General features: G+C 50.0%; 1 protein-coding gene and 1 long non-coding RNA gene across 2 annotated transcripts; one reads left to right on the forward strand and one right to left on the reverse strand.

Moving 5' to 3' along the window:
• Positions 1 to 3,930: 3,930 nt before the first annotated feature.
• On the reverse strand, positions 3,931 to 9,964 carry FABP6 (fatty acid binding protein 6). The gene is made up of 4 exons (XM_025435098.3): positions 9,741 to 9,964; positions 8,454 to 8,629; positions 6,655 to 6,744; positions 3,931 to 4,047 (listed from the first exon to the last, which is right to left on the reverse strand). The coding sequence occupies exons 1-4, from the start codon at positions 9,805 to 9,807 to the stop codon at positions 3,994 to 3,996; spliced, it is 387 nt and encodes a 128-aa protein (XP_025290883.3). The 5' UTR covers positions 9,808 to 9,964; the 3' UTR covers positions 3,931 to 3,993.
• LOC112651789 (uncharacterized) lies at positions 5,779 to 12,970 on the forward strand. The gene is made up of 3 exons (XR_003131038.3): positions 5,779 to 7,174; positions 9,006 to 9,120; positions 9,492 to 12,970. It is a non-coding gene; the product is annotated as an uncharacterized LOC112651789 (long non-coding RNA).
• Positions 12,971 to 14,237: the final 1,267 nt, after the last annotated feature.

Genomic DNA, 14,237 nt, shown 5'->3' on the forward strand with positions numbered 1-14,237 from the left:
GGAAAAAGCCACCTCCCTATTCTCAGCCTCTGTGTCCTCATTTATAAGGTGGAATGGCTATCAGCTTGGGCTAGGCTTTAGGTTTATGGTAACAAAGCATGGAATACATAGTATCATTTATTCAAGGGTGAATTCTATGAGAAAGAGTGTAAATAAGGGGGCCTCTCCCTCCTCTGGGGACTCCGGTGAGTCTCTGAGCTTCTCTTCTGACCTAGCTCTAGCTTCTAAGGAAAAACACAAGTGGTCTGGCTTCTGCTGGGCCAGCTCTGACCAGTGTTCTCCCAGAGGCACAACGGGCTGGACACACAGAAAGGCATGCCTTCTGCAAAAATGGGAGCACTGGGACTGGAACAGTGTCCAAAGTCATGTGTGGCTGGGGAGCACTTCACAGTGAGAGTTCTCTGGTCTTCCTACCGAAGAGCACAGTCCAGCATGTCTAGGGTAGCGCCTGGGCTATCCTTTTAGGAGGACCCTCAGGAGATGCTCATGCACAGGCAGGTTTGGATACTTCTCTCTCCTTTAAATCTCTGACCCTGTGTGTGCCCCTTCTCCCCAGTAGAACCACCAAGAGGAGCCCTTATAGCTGTTTAGTGAACACTTACGACGTTCTAGGGCCTGTATATATGTGACACTTAAATCATGCTCTCTCCCCCTTCCCCACCCCCCAGTCTTTTCCCATTCTCACACCACCACCAAGAGCTAGTATTGCTACTACCATTTTCCAGAAGAAGACACAGGGGTTCAGGAAGGCTCCGGGTCTGAATATGAGCGAGGGGTAGGGATTGGTCTCAAATTTAGAAATGCCTGATTGAGGAGTGCCCTGTAGCCACCAATGCCATGTCATCCCTACATGACACATACACTCTGCCACCAAAGCCCAACCACTCAGGATCTCATTGTCCACCCTTCGCCCCGCCTCCAACAAACACTCACTCCTCCGTGTTCCCAGGGCAGCAGCTGGGGAGTGTGGAGCACCACCCAGTGGTGTTTGTTCTTTAAAGTTGCTTTGGAAAGCTCCTGCTTCACCAGATGACTTGGAGGGAGCGGAGCAGTTGCCCTGGCAGAGTGAAAGAGACGACTCCCAAGAGTCAGAGTGAAGGTCACCACGAGCCTGGGGTAAAGGGCACCCGGACTGAGGCCTGTGGAGTGGGGAGTCACCACGGCATCTTGAACAGTGCAGCAAAATGATGAGGCTCCTCTAACTTTTTGGAAGCCAGGAACATGGGTTTTCACCCTTTATCCTTGCATCCCCCTCATGACCCAGAAAGGAAAGGTCTTATTGGTCCGTTGTACACACGGACAAAGTAAGACTTCCAGAAATCCAGCAGCTGGTGCACGTGACTTGAGTCAGTGAAGGAGGCAGCTAACCCTCTCATCACGCTGGTTGAGAATGGTGGTGATGATGGAGGTGATGGCGGTTGGTCACGGTGGCAGCAGCTAATATGTCGTGAGCTTGCAGCGTGACAGCTCTATCAGGCAAGTACAATTACCCCTATTTTCAGATGAGGAAACAGGCTCATAGGAATGGATGAACATACCCCAAGGTGACACAGCTTCCAGGCAGTAGAAAAGGGATTCGAACCCTGGCAATGTGTCTCCAGAGTCCAAGCTCTTAACCGCTGTCCCTTCTACTGCTTGAGGACACTTCCCCACCAAGATGCCAGCAAAATGGATGCTTTACTCCAGCTCACCTTACTCCATCTACCCACACTGTTCTCAGAGACTCACTCTCTGCTGTGTACTGTAGACACGTCTTCCCCTCTCTGAGCCTCTGTTTCCATGTCTGTGCAATAGAATTTAAACTAGCTGAGCTCTGAGGTCCTCTGAGATCCTATGCGTCTGTGACTCTCTAACAATAGTGGCTTAAGGATTTCTCTCTTGCTAACAATTTGAATTTGTCCTTGAATCAGTTGCCAGAGTAAAAACAGTCTCAACTCTCCTCTCCTCTACCTCCTCCTCTTTCTCCCTCTCCCTACCTCCCTCTCTCCCCTCCCCTTCTCTCCTTCTCTTCTCTCTCCTCTCCCTTCCTCCTCCTCCCTCTCTCTCTCAATCTCTCAATTTTCAGCCTAATTATGGTTAACTCTCTGTTATTTAGAGACTTATTATCCAAGCTCATTATGAGTAATTATTCAGTCTGGAGGGGAAACAGCAACACTGCTAGTTTAATTTAATGCTTACCTAGTTCACTTAATTAGCAATAGGTCTTGGCAAAACGATGGAATGTACGGGGTCCTGGCTTGGTGCGGGTTGGGGAAGGCTGAGTGCTGTTCTTGGGAAGATAAACAAGTTTCAGGGCAGAATGTGGGAGGAGTCAGGAGTGAGCTGCCAGCGAGCTGGGCCATGCCACCTGTCCAGGCTGAGGACGGCCTGTGACACTGGAGGACTGCACATTCCACGGGCTGGAAGGGCCTTGGGTCAGGTAGCACTTACGAAGCACCTGCTATGTGCCAGGCCCTGGGCAAGGCGCTGAGCAAACCTTATTTATTTATTTTTTTTATGATAGTTACAGAGAGAGAGAGAGGGAGGCAGAGACACAGGCAGAGGGAGAAGCAGGCTCCATGCACCGGGAGCCTGACGTGGGATTCGATCCCGGGTCTCCAGGATCGCGCCCTGGACCAAAGGCAGGTGCCAAACCGCTGCGCCACCCAGGGATCCCCAAACCTTATTTCTAATGCCCCATATCTGGGACTTGGGCATTCAAGATAATTGAGATAATCAGCTCTCAGAGCGAGTATGTTCTGTTTTCAGTAGCCTGGCAGTAACTTGATTTCGTCAAGGAAAATGTTGCGCACTTGATGCTGCTCTGTCTGTTACATCTCTGTCCTCACCAAGGGAGGCCACAGGCTCAGGGTTTTGGGCAGGCAACGGGATCTAGCTTTGTTCAGTTTTGGCTTTTCTGATAGTTTTCATCTATTTATGGCAAATGATGTTGAAATATAGAAGTGATGTAAAGTTTCCATTGCAGAAAAAATAAGTGAATCGTCATACAGAAAAATATGACGTAAGAAGTCAAGGTGGTGTCGTTGCCAGGGAGGAAGGAGAACAGAAAAAGGACCGTTGGGTGCTCGGGGTGAGGGATTTATCTAGCCAGGGGGCAAGCTGCGCCCCCTCCACTCCCATGCCCCCAACAGACATAATCAAGCAGGGATGACCGAAATCCTGGGTCAGAATCCTGCACTCGGCACCAGGCTCCCACCAGGAGGTCAGAAGGACCCTGTGGACCATCCTTCCCAGCCAGCCAAAGCACCTTGCAGCTTCTCCCAGGCACCCCTGTGCAAACCAGGACCTTCCAGTCCCTTCTTGTCCCTCTTGTCACTCCCATGGCCCCTTTGCCATCTAATACTCTCTCATTTCTCCTTGGTCCCTCATTGGTCTTTGTGGCCCTCCTTTGTACCACTAGGTAAACTGAGGCCCAGAAGGATGCCTCCACAGCCAATTAACAGCAGAGCCACGGCCGTGCTAAAATACCTTTCTGGCTCAGCCCTGGTATGTTTCTCCTTTGTCTGCCAGCCATGGGGTCCAGCAGCAGGGCCCTTTCCTGGAAGTGCCACTTCTACTCCTACCCACCATCTAATACACCTGTCCTGTGGCCCGTGTGAGAGTCCGTGTGTTACCCTTCCCAGGTGACATGTGTCTCTTTAAATCAAGAGACACAGCTCTGTGTCTCTACCCACAGAGAGGTGGGTGGCAAGGAGGGGTAAGGGCGTATGGAAGTGTGCCCACCGTGCTTCTCGAACACCGCCTTTGGCTACTTCCAGAGGGTCGGGAGTATTGCAGTCCCCAGTCAAGCCTCCCTCTGCCCTGTTGCAGAGCCTACAAGGTTTGGCCTGAGTAGCCATCCTTGGGCCTTTCGCACCCCTTCCCAGCTAGAAACTGCCCCAAGATACCAGAAAACAAAAACAAAGACAAAGAGGTTCAGAGCCAACAGAATGTCTGTTCTTATCCCAGCTTTACTAGTGGCTTTGTGGTCCCGGGGCAGCCCCACATGCTTGCTCAGGCCAGCCTCTTGCTCACACGCTCATAGGTCACGTTTCCGATGGTGGAGATCTGAAAGAGCAACCGGAACACAGGGAGTCAGTGTGGGAGACCCTAAGTGAGATGGAGCACAGCTGGGGAAGACGGGTGTCCAGTCCCAGCCCTGAGTGGAAGTCAGCAGGTTGCACCATATCTATGAACCTCAGTTTCTCAATTTGTGACACAAGCCTCTGTGCAGACTCAGTGTGGCAAAAGTGCTAAACAGATGTTAGGCTGATGTGGCTCTTCGTAGTATAATCTTCCACCTGTCTGTTCATTGAAGTTCACCTACTCCCAGCACTTCCCATGTGTTCTCCCATTTACTTCTCCCAACAATGCTGTAGGATTATACCCATTGTACAGATGAGAAAACTGAAGTCTAGAGGAGTCAAGTAACCCCTTTAAGATCAAGAGGCCACACTCAGCCTCTGCACCACATAGCATTTATGGGGTCCCTGTATTTGGTGATGGGAAGATAGAGTCCCTGTCCTGGGGGAAGTGTAAGATTTTATGGGAGGTGTAGGCAAGGGGGTGCTGTTTAGTGAAGGTCCCACTGTGTGCTGTGTTCCGGGCCCGAGGCCATCAAGACCCACTGGCATGGGACACACAAATACCCTATCGTGAGTTGATCCTGATACCCAACAGAGGAAGCAGCCTTCTCACGGGAAGTAAGTGGGTGGCTGCAAAACATGGAGTTTTGTGTAAGCAGTTTTGTCAAGGGCAGCAGTGTGAAGTGGTGTGTGAAATTGCAAATGGAGCAAGATAGTAGAGTGGGGGCTGCAAGCAGGGAGGAGGCTGAGACTTGGTCTAGAGAGAGATGATGAGAGCATGGTGAGCCCGGCCAGGGAGGAGGGATGCCCACCTAATGCACTCCCCATTGGTAGAGAAGGACAGAGGTGACCGGGAAGATTCTGGGCCTCTAGGAATGGGGGATGTGCAACCAAAACAGCTTCTCTCTGGTGCCCAATCTGTGTGCATGTGTGCATATGTATGCACACGCGTGTTCGTGTGTGTGTGTGTGTGTGTGTTGGTGACAACCCTGAGCTCTGGGCACTGCTCATACCATGCAGGCTCCAGAGTCAGGAGCCTCTAGGAATCAGTAAACAGGTTTGTTCAGTTTGGGAAGATTGATCCTCCTTTTGGGCACAACCTACTTCTGGTTCCCCTGCCCTGGGTTCTCCCCACATACTTCACAGGCCACGAGCTTTGCTTCTGGGAGTCAGAACCCACTGGCTGACATTTAATGTAAAAATGTGTCCAAAGCTTTTATCAGATATTCTAAGAGGTCAATTTCTATTGACCTGGCCTATTTCTGACGTGGGACTTGATCCTAGGACTCCAGGATCATGCGCTGGGCTGAAGGCAGACTCTCAACTGCTAAGCCACTCAGGCATCCCAGATTTGTATTTTTTAATTAAAGACCCACTGGGGGACACCTGGGTGGCTCAGTGGTTTAGCGCCTGCCTTTGGCCCAGGGCATGATCCTGGAGCCCAGAGATCGAGTCCTGCATCGGGCTCCCTGCATGGAGCCTGCTTCTCCCTCTGCCTGTGTCTTGCCTCTCTGTGTGTGTGTCTCTCATGAATAAATAAATAATATCTTAAAAAAAAAAAAAAAAAAGACCCACTGGCCTGGGAAGAGCTGGCAGAGAGCCTGGTCCTGAAGCCAGCCAGTGGGACCTGCCTCCACCATGAACTAGCTGTGTGGCTTTGGACAAGTTACTTGTTATCTCTGAGCCTCTATGGCCTCTGTGTAAAATGGGAATAATGGGAGGTCACTGAGTCTCTTGGGCCCCTAGACTGGGTTTGAGATGAGGAAAATGAGAAAACAAGAGGGAGAGAAAAAGAGAGAGGGGGGATTGGGGAGCCTTGCGAGGGTAGGCTAGACCCCAGGGAGCTCGGACTCACAAGGGGAGAATGAAGTGTGGAAGAACCTACCTTTTGCTTTTGACTTCACATCCATTTCTTTCACCTGGGGAAAATTCTGGAGCCCCAGGAGAGGAAATGGAAGTGAGGTGAGAGCAGCACCTCCAGTCTGTGTTTATAGAGCAGCAAGTGTGGGAAGGGTCCATCCACAGGGGTGTGTGTGTGTGTGTGTGTGTGTGTGTGTGTGTGTAGATTTCTTAATCCACTTCTTTTAAAAGGTTTGATTCATTGCCAATGTTTAGCAGTCTGGAGATTTCACAGGAAAGTGCAAATTTCCAGCTTCTCTAGAAAAATCAGAAGGCCAGGCAGGAAGGGCCTGAAGTCCCTTGGGGAAGTGCAACAGCAGGGCCGCTGCCCTTGCAGGGCCCACCGGGACTCTGGGGAGGGGCCCTCGGGCTTCTGCACTCGTGCCCCCAAGGTGGCAGAGTCACTGGCGAGCGTGCATTCCCAGCACTGGCAGAGAGGCTAGGTGGCCTCCAGCTAAGCATTAGCTCCCAGTGCCTCAGTCCCCCCACCTGGAAGATGCAGATAACAATTGCCTCCCTAACAGGTTTATTGTGAAGAGCCAACAAGATGATGTACACTGGGTGCTCAGCACAGAGCCCAGTGCATGGGAAGTGCCCAGAAGCCAGGGCCCAGAGGCCCGTCTCTCAGGGGCCATGGCTGGAGGCAGAAACTTGTTCTCATCACTGTCCCAAGAACCAGCAGGACACTCACCTCCACCAGTTTGTCACCCACAACCTCCGAGGTCTGGTGATAGTTGGGGAAGTCCACCACGATCTTCCCCCCGTCCATGTGCACGGTGGCCTGGAAGAGAAGCAAAACGCTGACCCTTGCTTGGCAGAGGGCCCCCCACAGGCCAGCCCGGGAGGGAGGAAGGGTTCCCAGCAGCTCTCCCAGCTGTCCCCTCTGGGATTTAATTTGCCATGTGGATGTACGATGACATATATCCAAAGATAGAGATAGCACGCACAAGTCACTCAGCCTTGCCGTGCCTCAGCTTTGTCACCTCTAAAATGGGGATGGCAACTGGACCTGCTGCAGAGTTCTTACGAGGATTGGACGATTTCATATGACATGTGGGAAGTGCTTAGAGCGTGGTGAGCCCTCCTTGTCGACTGTGGAGTTAGTTCTATGATCCTCATTGCTAGGATGATGGTGATGTCGCCCAGGATGTGGATTGCGGCATTGTTTGTAATTGTAAACAACCTAAACATCCAGCCTGGACTCTCCACCGGTAAGTAACCTGAATATCTATCAAAGAGGGACTGTCAAATGAATGATAGCCTTTCCTTACTTTAGGATACCGTGCGAGCATTGAAAAGAATAAGGCAAGTCAATACTTGCTGACACAGAACGACATCATGAGAAATTGTTAAATTTTTTTTTTTAAGATTTATTTATTTATTTATTTATTATTTATTTATTTATTTAATGATAGACAGAGAGAGAGAGAGAGGCAGAGACACAGGCAGAGAGAGAAGCAGGCTCCATGTCGGGAGCCTGACGTGGGACTCGATCCCGGGACTCCAGGATCACGCCCTGGGCCGAAGGCAAGCGCTAAACCACTGAGCCACCCAGGGATCCCCGAAATTGTTAAATTTTTAAAATACACAAGTGACAGGGCACCTGGGTGGCTCAGTGGGTTAAGTGGCTGCCTGCAGCTCAGGTCCTGACCCCAGGGTCCTGGGATGGAGCCCTGCATCAGGCTCCCTGCTCCGTGGGGAGGCTGCTTCTCCCTCTGCCCTTCCCCCCTGGCTCCTTCTCGTTCTCTCGGTCTCTCTCTCTCAAAAATAAATAAATAAAATCTTTAAGAAATAAAATACACAAAAAAAAAAAAAAAAAAAAAAAAAAAAAGAAATAAAATACACAAGAGACAGAATAGGAACATTATGACCACTTATTCTCCACCGTGGCAGCCTACGGGGCAGAATATTCACGGTCACGGTCGGGGGCGATAGAGGGGACCCAGAATGGGTGGGAGACCCGAGGGACCAGGCTCAGGAGGATGAGGAGGGCACCTTCAACTTCTTTCTTAGGTAAGATTGCGGTTTCGAACGCGCATGAATCCGGTTCTAGGGCTGTTCATGTCTAGCCTACACGGAGGTCACGCTGTCTGGAGCCAGGCTGCCTGGGTGTGAAGGCCTGTTGGGCCGTGGGGCCGGGGCAAGCCACCAAGCCCGTGGCTCAGCCCAGCTCCCTCATCTGTAAAATGGGCCCGTAATTGTAGCGACTCGGTAGGAGTCCCCGCATTAACACGTGTGACGTATTCAGCAGGAGTCTGGGCTACACGAAGTGGTAGGCAAATGTTCATTAACATCTTGAACAGTTTCTCTACAGCGTCTGTTATTGATGTAGTGTCAAAAAACTGGGGGGGGGGGGGTTAAGTTGCCGGGTAATTCAGGCACTTAAGGCTGGAGGCTGGAGGCTGGGCGGGAGAACAGAGGCTCGGCTTGGGGTGCAGCCCCAGGGGACACGCTTGAGACCAGGAAGGGGGGTGGCCAGTGGCCTCTCACCTTGAACTTCTTGCCCCCCATGGTCTCCATGTCACACTCCGTGCCGATGGTGAACCTGTTGGTCATGGAGTGGCCCCCCGGGTAGTGCTGGGACCAGGTGAAGTTCTGTCCATCCTGCTGCACCTCCGTGACAATCTTGAAGTTTCGGCCCCTTTCGATAGCGTCGCTGGGGAGCCCTGGCCCGGGGACAAGGAGAGGGGTCACGTGGGAGCCGCCTGCCACCGGGGCCCTGGGAGAGGGCTTCCTCCGTGGGGCAGGCCGCGCGCTGGGAGGAGCACATCCCAGCTCCACCAGGCCCCGGGAGCTGGGAGGAGCCACTGCCTCCCTGAGCCTCAGTGTTTCCATCCACAAGATGGGAGATAATAAGGCCCATCTCACGGGGCTGTTGCAGGGATGGAATTAAAGTGATTGTGTCTTGGAAAACTCCTGGTGTACAGCTGACAATACCAGCCGTTCCGCTAACGCAATAACAGACAACTGACACTGTCAAGGTCACAAGGTCTGGAATGAACGGGAGCATCAAGACTGTCTTCTAACGCTCTTGTTTCACAGATTAGGCAGTGAGGACCCCGAGCGGGAAAGGGGCTCCGGGGAGGCTCACAGCAGCCCCTCGTCTACAACGGAGTCTGGCGCCCTTTCAGCACCACCGGGTTGGAGGCGAAGCCAGGTAACTGTACCTTCGGGGCCACTCCCAGAACTGACTCTTGTCTCCCCAGGGCCCCGGGGCACACCTGCCCTGCTGTCACGGCCTCTCTGCCCACTCGGAGGACCTGTGCTCCCCGCCTCCCCCCCCCCCCCCCCCCCCCCGGCCCAGGGCCGTCCCCTGACTCTCTACAATGGCACTGCCTTAGACTTAGAGCATCAGGATTTGTGCGGGATTGTCAGGGCCATGGACCCATGTTTGTTGAATGGCCCGATGAACGCATGGCTGGTCGAACCTGGTCTCTGTACTAAACCCTTGGTCCCCTCTCCCCGGGTACCACTCATCATCTCATCGTTGAGTCCTGGGTTCTAATGATCTTTGCCCCTATTTTACAGTGTGACCCTGGGCATGTCGTGCTGAGGCAGCCCATCAGCAGCGTCAGGTTGGCCCTTGCATATAGCAGGTGTTCCCTATACGTCTGAATGAATAAGTTAAACCAATCAAGTCTTCAGCTCACCCACTACCAGCTGTGCGACCTTGGACTAGTAACTCAGCTTCTCTGGGCCTCAAGGAGTTTGGATTCGCGGCCCCAGGCTGGCTGTGACAAACCAGCCCAGGGAAGGGGTGCTCATGTACTCACTCACCGAGGCGCTTCATGAACTCGTCATAATTCTTGTCACTCTCGAACTCGTACTTGCCATTGAAGGCCATGCAGCTGGGAGAGCCGGAGGCCAGAGAGCACGGGGACGAGAAAGAATGGCCTTGCGCTGAGGAGCCCAGTGCCCCAGCTTATAAACCCTTCCACATGCTGGGGCTGGGCCCCTAAGTCACCCCATCTCTCCCTGCAGCCCTGAAGAGGAAGCGCTTGCTGTTTTATGACGTGGGCGGGACCTAGAGGAGCAGAGCCCCGAGGTTATTCACCCCTGGGGAAGTGCTGGCTGTAAGCACTGCCACTCCCAGCAAGAGCGGTGGCAATGCCATAGCATCTGAGGCCTCATCCACCTCTCCCTCCTGCCCTCCCTCTGTCTTTGCCCTGCCATGCTCCCAACATTCCTTATTTTCTTGTTCACCCCCTACCCCCATTTATCCACCAAAGTGCTTCGAGCACCTACTGCATACAGGACTGGCACTGAGGCAACACGGGTGAATGCAACGTACACCCTCCCCCAGAGAGCAGCCAGTCTAGTCCAGAGACAAAACGCAGGCCTGCAGAGAACCCTCATGCACACTGGATGTGCTGAGTCCCTAGACAAATGCAGATGTGTGACCTGGGGCCCAGGGAAGGAGCAGGCCCTGCAGCTGGGGGCAGGGGCATCTTTGTATAGGAGATGGCATTTGATGCGGGTCTGGAAAGAACCATAGGACTTGCATGTTTAGAGAAACAGGGCTGGAGAAGGCAGGGAACACAGGGAAACAATATTCTAGGATGAGGGAACAGTGTGATGAAGCTGGAAGGGCCATGATGAAAGGAAAAATGAGTCTGGTTGCAGCAAAGAGCGCTTGAAGGAGAAGAGACACAAGCAGGCTGCAGATACTGCCAGCAAGGCGAAGCAGCAGCCCAGGGGCACAAGGAGCAGCTTGGCGCAGGAGCTGCCAGGGTCCACTGGAGACCCGCCACATGCCAGGCTCAGGCCAGGAGCTCCATGTATTCGGACTTCACAACTGGGAGGGCGGGGGTTCAGACCCCAGACCTCCAGCACCGCTACACGCTGGGCCTCCATCTCCCCCTCGAGAACTCCTGCCCTGCCTGTCCGATGGGACTGCTCCCTGGGTCAGACTGACTGACCGTGCCTTCTATAAGGACTCTCCTTTTTCTTATTATTAATGATGGAAATTTCTGCGAGTCTGTCACCTTTGGCAGAATCAGCTCTTCATGAACCCCCATCATTTCTTTGGGACTGAGTGGTTCCTGAACTGGTGAAATCCACTTTGCCCCATTTTGCCGATGTTCAATCTCCAGTCTTAGAATTCCTTTCTCCTGCCAGGGTCTTATTTTTAAAAAGTCATAAACACACACACATACACACACCCACATCCTCCTCATCATTATCGTGATCACAGATTTTCTGATAAGTTATATATATTAACATTTCATGAGCCAGAGCAACTAAGTTCTATCAGTTGATACAGATGGCCCTTGATAATGGTTTTTTTATCTATCCTTCTAAACTTAAAAATGTATACATATGGGGGATCCCTGGGTGGCTCAGTGGTTTAGCGCCTGCCTTTGGCCCAGGGCGCAATCCTGGAGTCCCGAGATCGAGTCCCGCATCGGGCTCCCAGTGGGAGCCTGCTTCTCCCTTTGCCTGTGTCTCTGCCTCTCTCTCTCTATGTCTATCATGAATAAATAAATAAAATCTTTTAAAAAATGTATACATATACTTCTTACATAAATGAGACTATATTGTTCTGTAACCTCATCTTTATACAATGATATGGGTATATGTCTGTATCATGACATATTTCACATCCCTTTTGATAGCTCCAGAATGTTCATATTCTATTGTATGTCACAATTTACATAACCATTGCTGGATCTTCAGGTCATTTATAATCTTTTTCTATGACAAATAACTGAGATAAACTTTTTTTTTCAATTTTATACCTCTATTTGACAATCAGCAATTAGTTCTTATCTACATTAACTGTCTATAGATTTTCAAAAGTGGTGACAGGTACCCACTTAGGTAACCCACATATAGAGCTTGTTTGGTGAATTTTCCTCCTCATGATGTTTTTTGGACAACCGTACAAAGGATTCGAGGAGATGGAACATTCCTTATTCCCTTGGCCCAGACAGCTTTGTTGAGCTTGGTATCAGTGCACACATCTGGAATTCCCATCTCCTTCATGGCAAATTTCTGGATCTTTTTGAGTGCCCAAGGGGCATGCTTCTCGAAACCCACTCTATGGATGCATTCGTGAATGTCAACGGTGTGTTCTTTGGTAACTACCTTGATGATGGCGAATGGCCCTTCTTGCCATCCTTCTTTGCAGGAGTCATTCTGCCTGGCTCAGGGTTGGAAAGTTAAGATAAACATTCTCACTCACACCTCAGTGTACATGTCAGATTATTTACTAAGGATGAATTTATAGACATGAAACCCCTGGAACAAAGGGGTTTTTGTATTCATATTCATATCTGTAACTCTACCACCTGTCCAAAAGGCTATAGTGGTGTCCATTCAACCTAGAGCATGTGAGGATTTCTCCTCTTTGATACTAATGACTGGCGTAACAACAGCAGTAGTAGCTAACATTTATCAGGTGTTTATTATGCATTGGGTACCCTGCTGAGTGTTGTTACACAGATTATCTCATTTATTCTTCAGAAGGACTCTATGAAGTCAGCACCATCATTGTCCTCATTTTGCCAAGGAGGAAACAGGGCTTCAGAGAAGTAACTTGCCCAAAGCCACAGAGCCCCTGTGTGTAGTTTCTACTTATTACCAAATGCTACTACTTAACAGCATTTAAAGACACTTCTGAAAACACTTCATCACTCATCATCCTAACACAGTGTTAATTTTTTTTCTATTTTCCTCCTCCCTCTTTCACTCTTCTCTTGTCTCTTCTCTCATCCTTGCTTTCTTACCCTAATTATGGCAGAAAAATAATAGCCATAATCACCACCTAAATGCTATATTCCACTCCATTTTTCTTTGCTCAGCATTAATTTGCAAACACAGTCCCATGTTTCCATAAAGCTGCCATGTTTATTATTAAAAACAGCTGCAGGGCACCTGGGTGGCTCAGATGGTTAAGCATCTACCTTTGGCTCAGGTCATGATCTCCAGGTCCTAGGATCAAGCCTCATGTTGGGGTCCCTGCTCAGTGGGAAGTCCTCTTCTCCCTCTCCCTCTCCCCCTGCTTGTGTTCTGTCTCTCCCTCTCAAATGAATAAATAAAATCTTTTTTAAAAATGGCTGCATAATGTTTGCTGTTGGACTTCTGGGAGGGGAAGTTTACCCCACTAAATGTGAGGCCACAGTGAGCTTCTGATGTAATTTTAATTTTTTTAAGATTTTATTTATTTATTCATGAGAGACACACAGAGAGAGGCAGAGACATAGGCAGAGGGAGAAGCAGTCTCCCCAGAGGGAGCCCGATGCAGGACTTGATACCAAGACCCCGGGATCATTCCCTGAGCCAAAGGCAGACACTCAACCACTGAGCCACCCAGGTGCCCCTGTATATGATTTTTTAAAAAGCATTCCCTTCAACTAAAGTCTCAGGATGGGATTCAAAGTTATGGTATCTGGAACTTTTTTTTTTTTTAAGATAGATGATGATAGATAGATGATAGAGATAGATAGATAGATAGATAGATAGATAGATAGATAGATAATAGGGATGGTGCCTGGGTGGTTCAGCAATTGAGTGCCTGCCTTCAGCGCAGGGAGTGATCCTGGAGTCCTGGGATCGAGTCCCACATCCGGCTCCCTGCATGAAGCCTGCTTCTCCCTCTGCCTGTGCCTCTGCCTCTTTCTGTGTGTGTCTCATGAATAAATAAATAAAACCTTAAAAAAAAAAAGATAGATGATAGATAGATAGTGGCAGTGGGCAGAGGGACAAGAGAAGGAGAAAAGCAGACTCCCCACCGAGCACAGGGGCAGGGCAGGGGCTCCATCCCAGGATTACAAGACCATGATCTGAGCTGAAATCAAGAGTCTGATGTTTAACCAACCAACTGAACCACCCAGTACCCTGGGATTTGGAACATTTTTATAGCTCTTAACATGTTTTGCCAAGTTGTAACTCAACTGGTTTTATATCCAGCTTGTCTGGGTGCTGAATTTGGGAGGATGCAGAGTTTAGACCGTTTTTGGTACTTTCCCCAAACATACTGTCCCCCAACATTTCAAACTATGCCATCTTGAAAATCTATCTCTTTTCATTTTAATAAACTTTATGGTGGAAAGGGCTTTTAATTTTCTTATATAAAAGTAATTGATGTTCATAGTAGAGAATTTGGGAGGAGCTAATCACAGATAAATTAAGAACTACCTAGATCCCACCAAAGGTTCTTTTTTTAAAATAATAAAATTAATACATATTCATTGTTTAAAAAGACAAACACTCAAAACTGGGTAAAGTAAAAGTGAACGTCCCATATCCCAGTCCATTCTCATTTTCAAGAAT

Source organism: Canis lupus, chromosome 4 (assembly GCF_003254725.2).
Source record: "Canis lupus dingo isolate Sandy chromosome 4, ASM325472v2, whole genome shotgun sequence".
In the NCBI taxonomy this organism is placed as follows: Eukaryota; Metazoa; Chordata; class Mammalia; order Carnivora; family Canidae; genus Canis; species Canis lupus.

Excerpts from the sequence above, each read along its gene's own strand:
- FABP6 (XM_025435098.3), bottom strand. The coding sequence starts at position 9,807 with ATGGCCTTCAATGGCAAGTACGAGTTCGAGAGTGACAAGAATTATGAC. Across the intron at positions 6,745-8,453 it reads TGGGGGGCAAGAAGTTCAAG|GCCACCGTGCACATGGACGG; the intron begins GTGAGAGGCCAC and ends CTTCTCTTCCAG. Across the intron at positions 4,048-6,654 it reads TGGGTGACAAACTGGTGGAG|ATCTCCACCATCGGAAACGT; the intron begins GTGAGTGTCCTG and ends TTGCTCTTTCAG.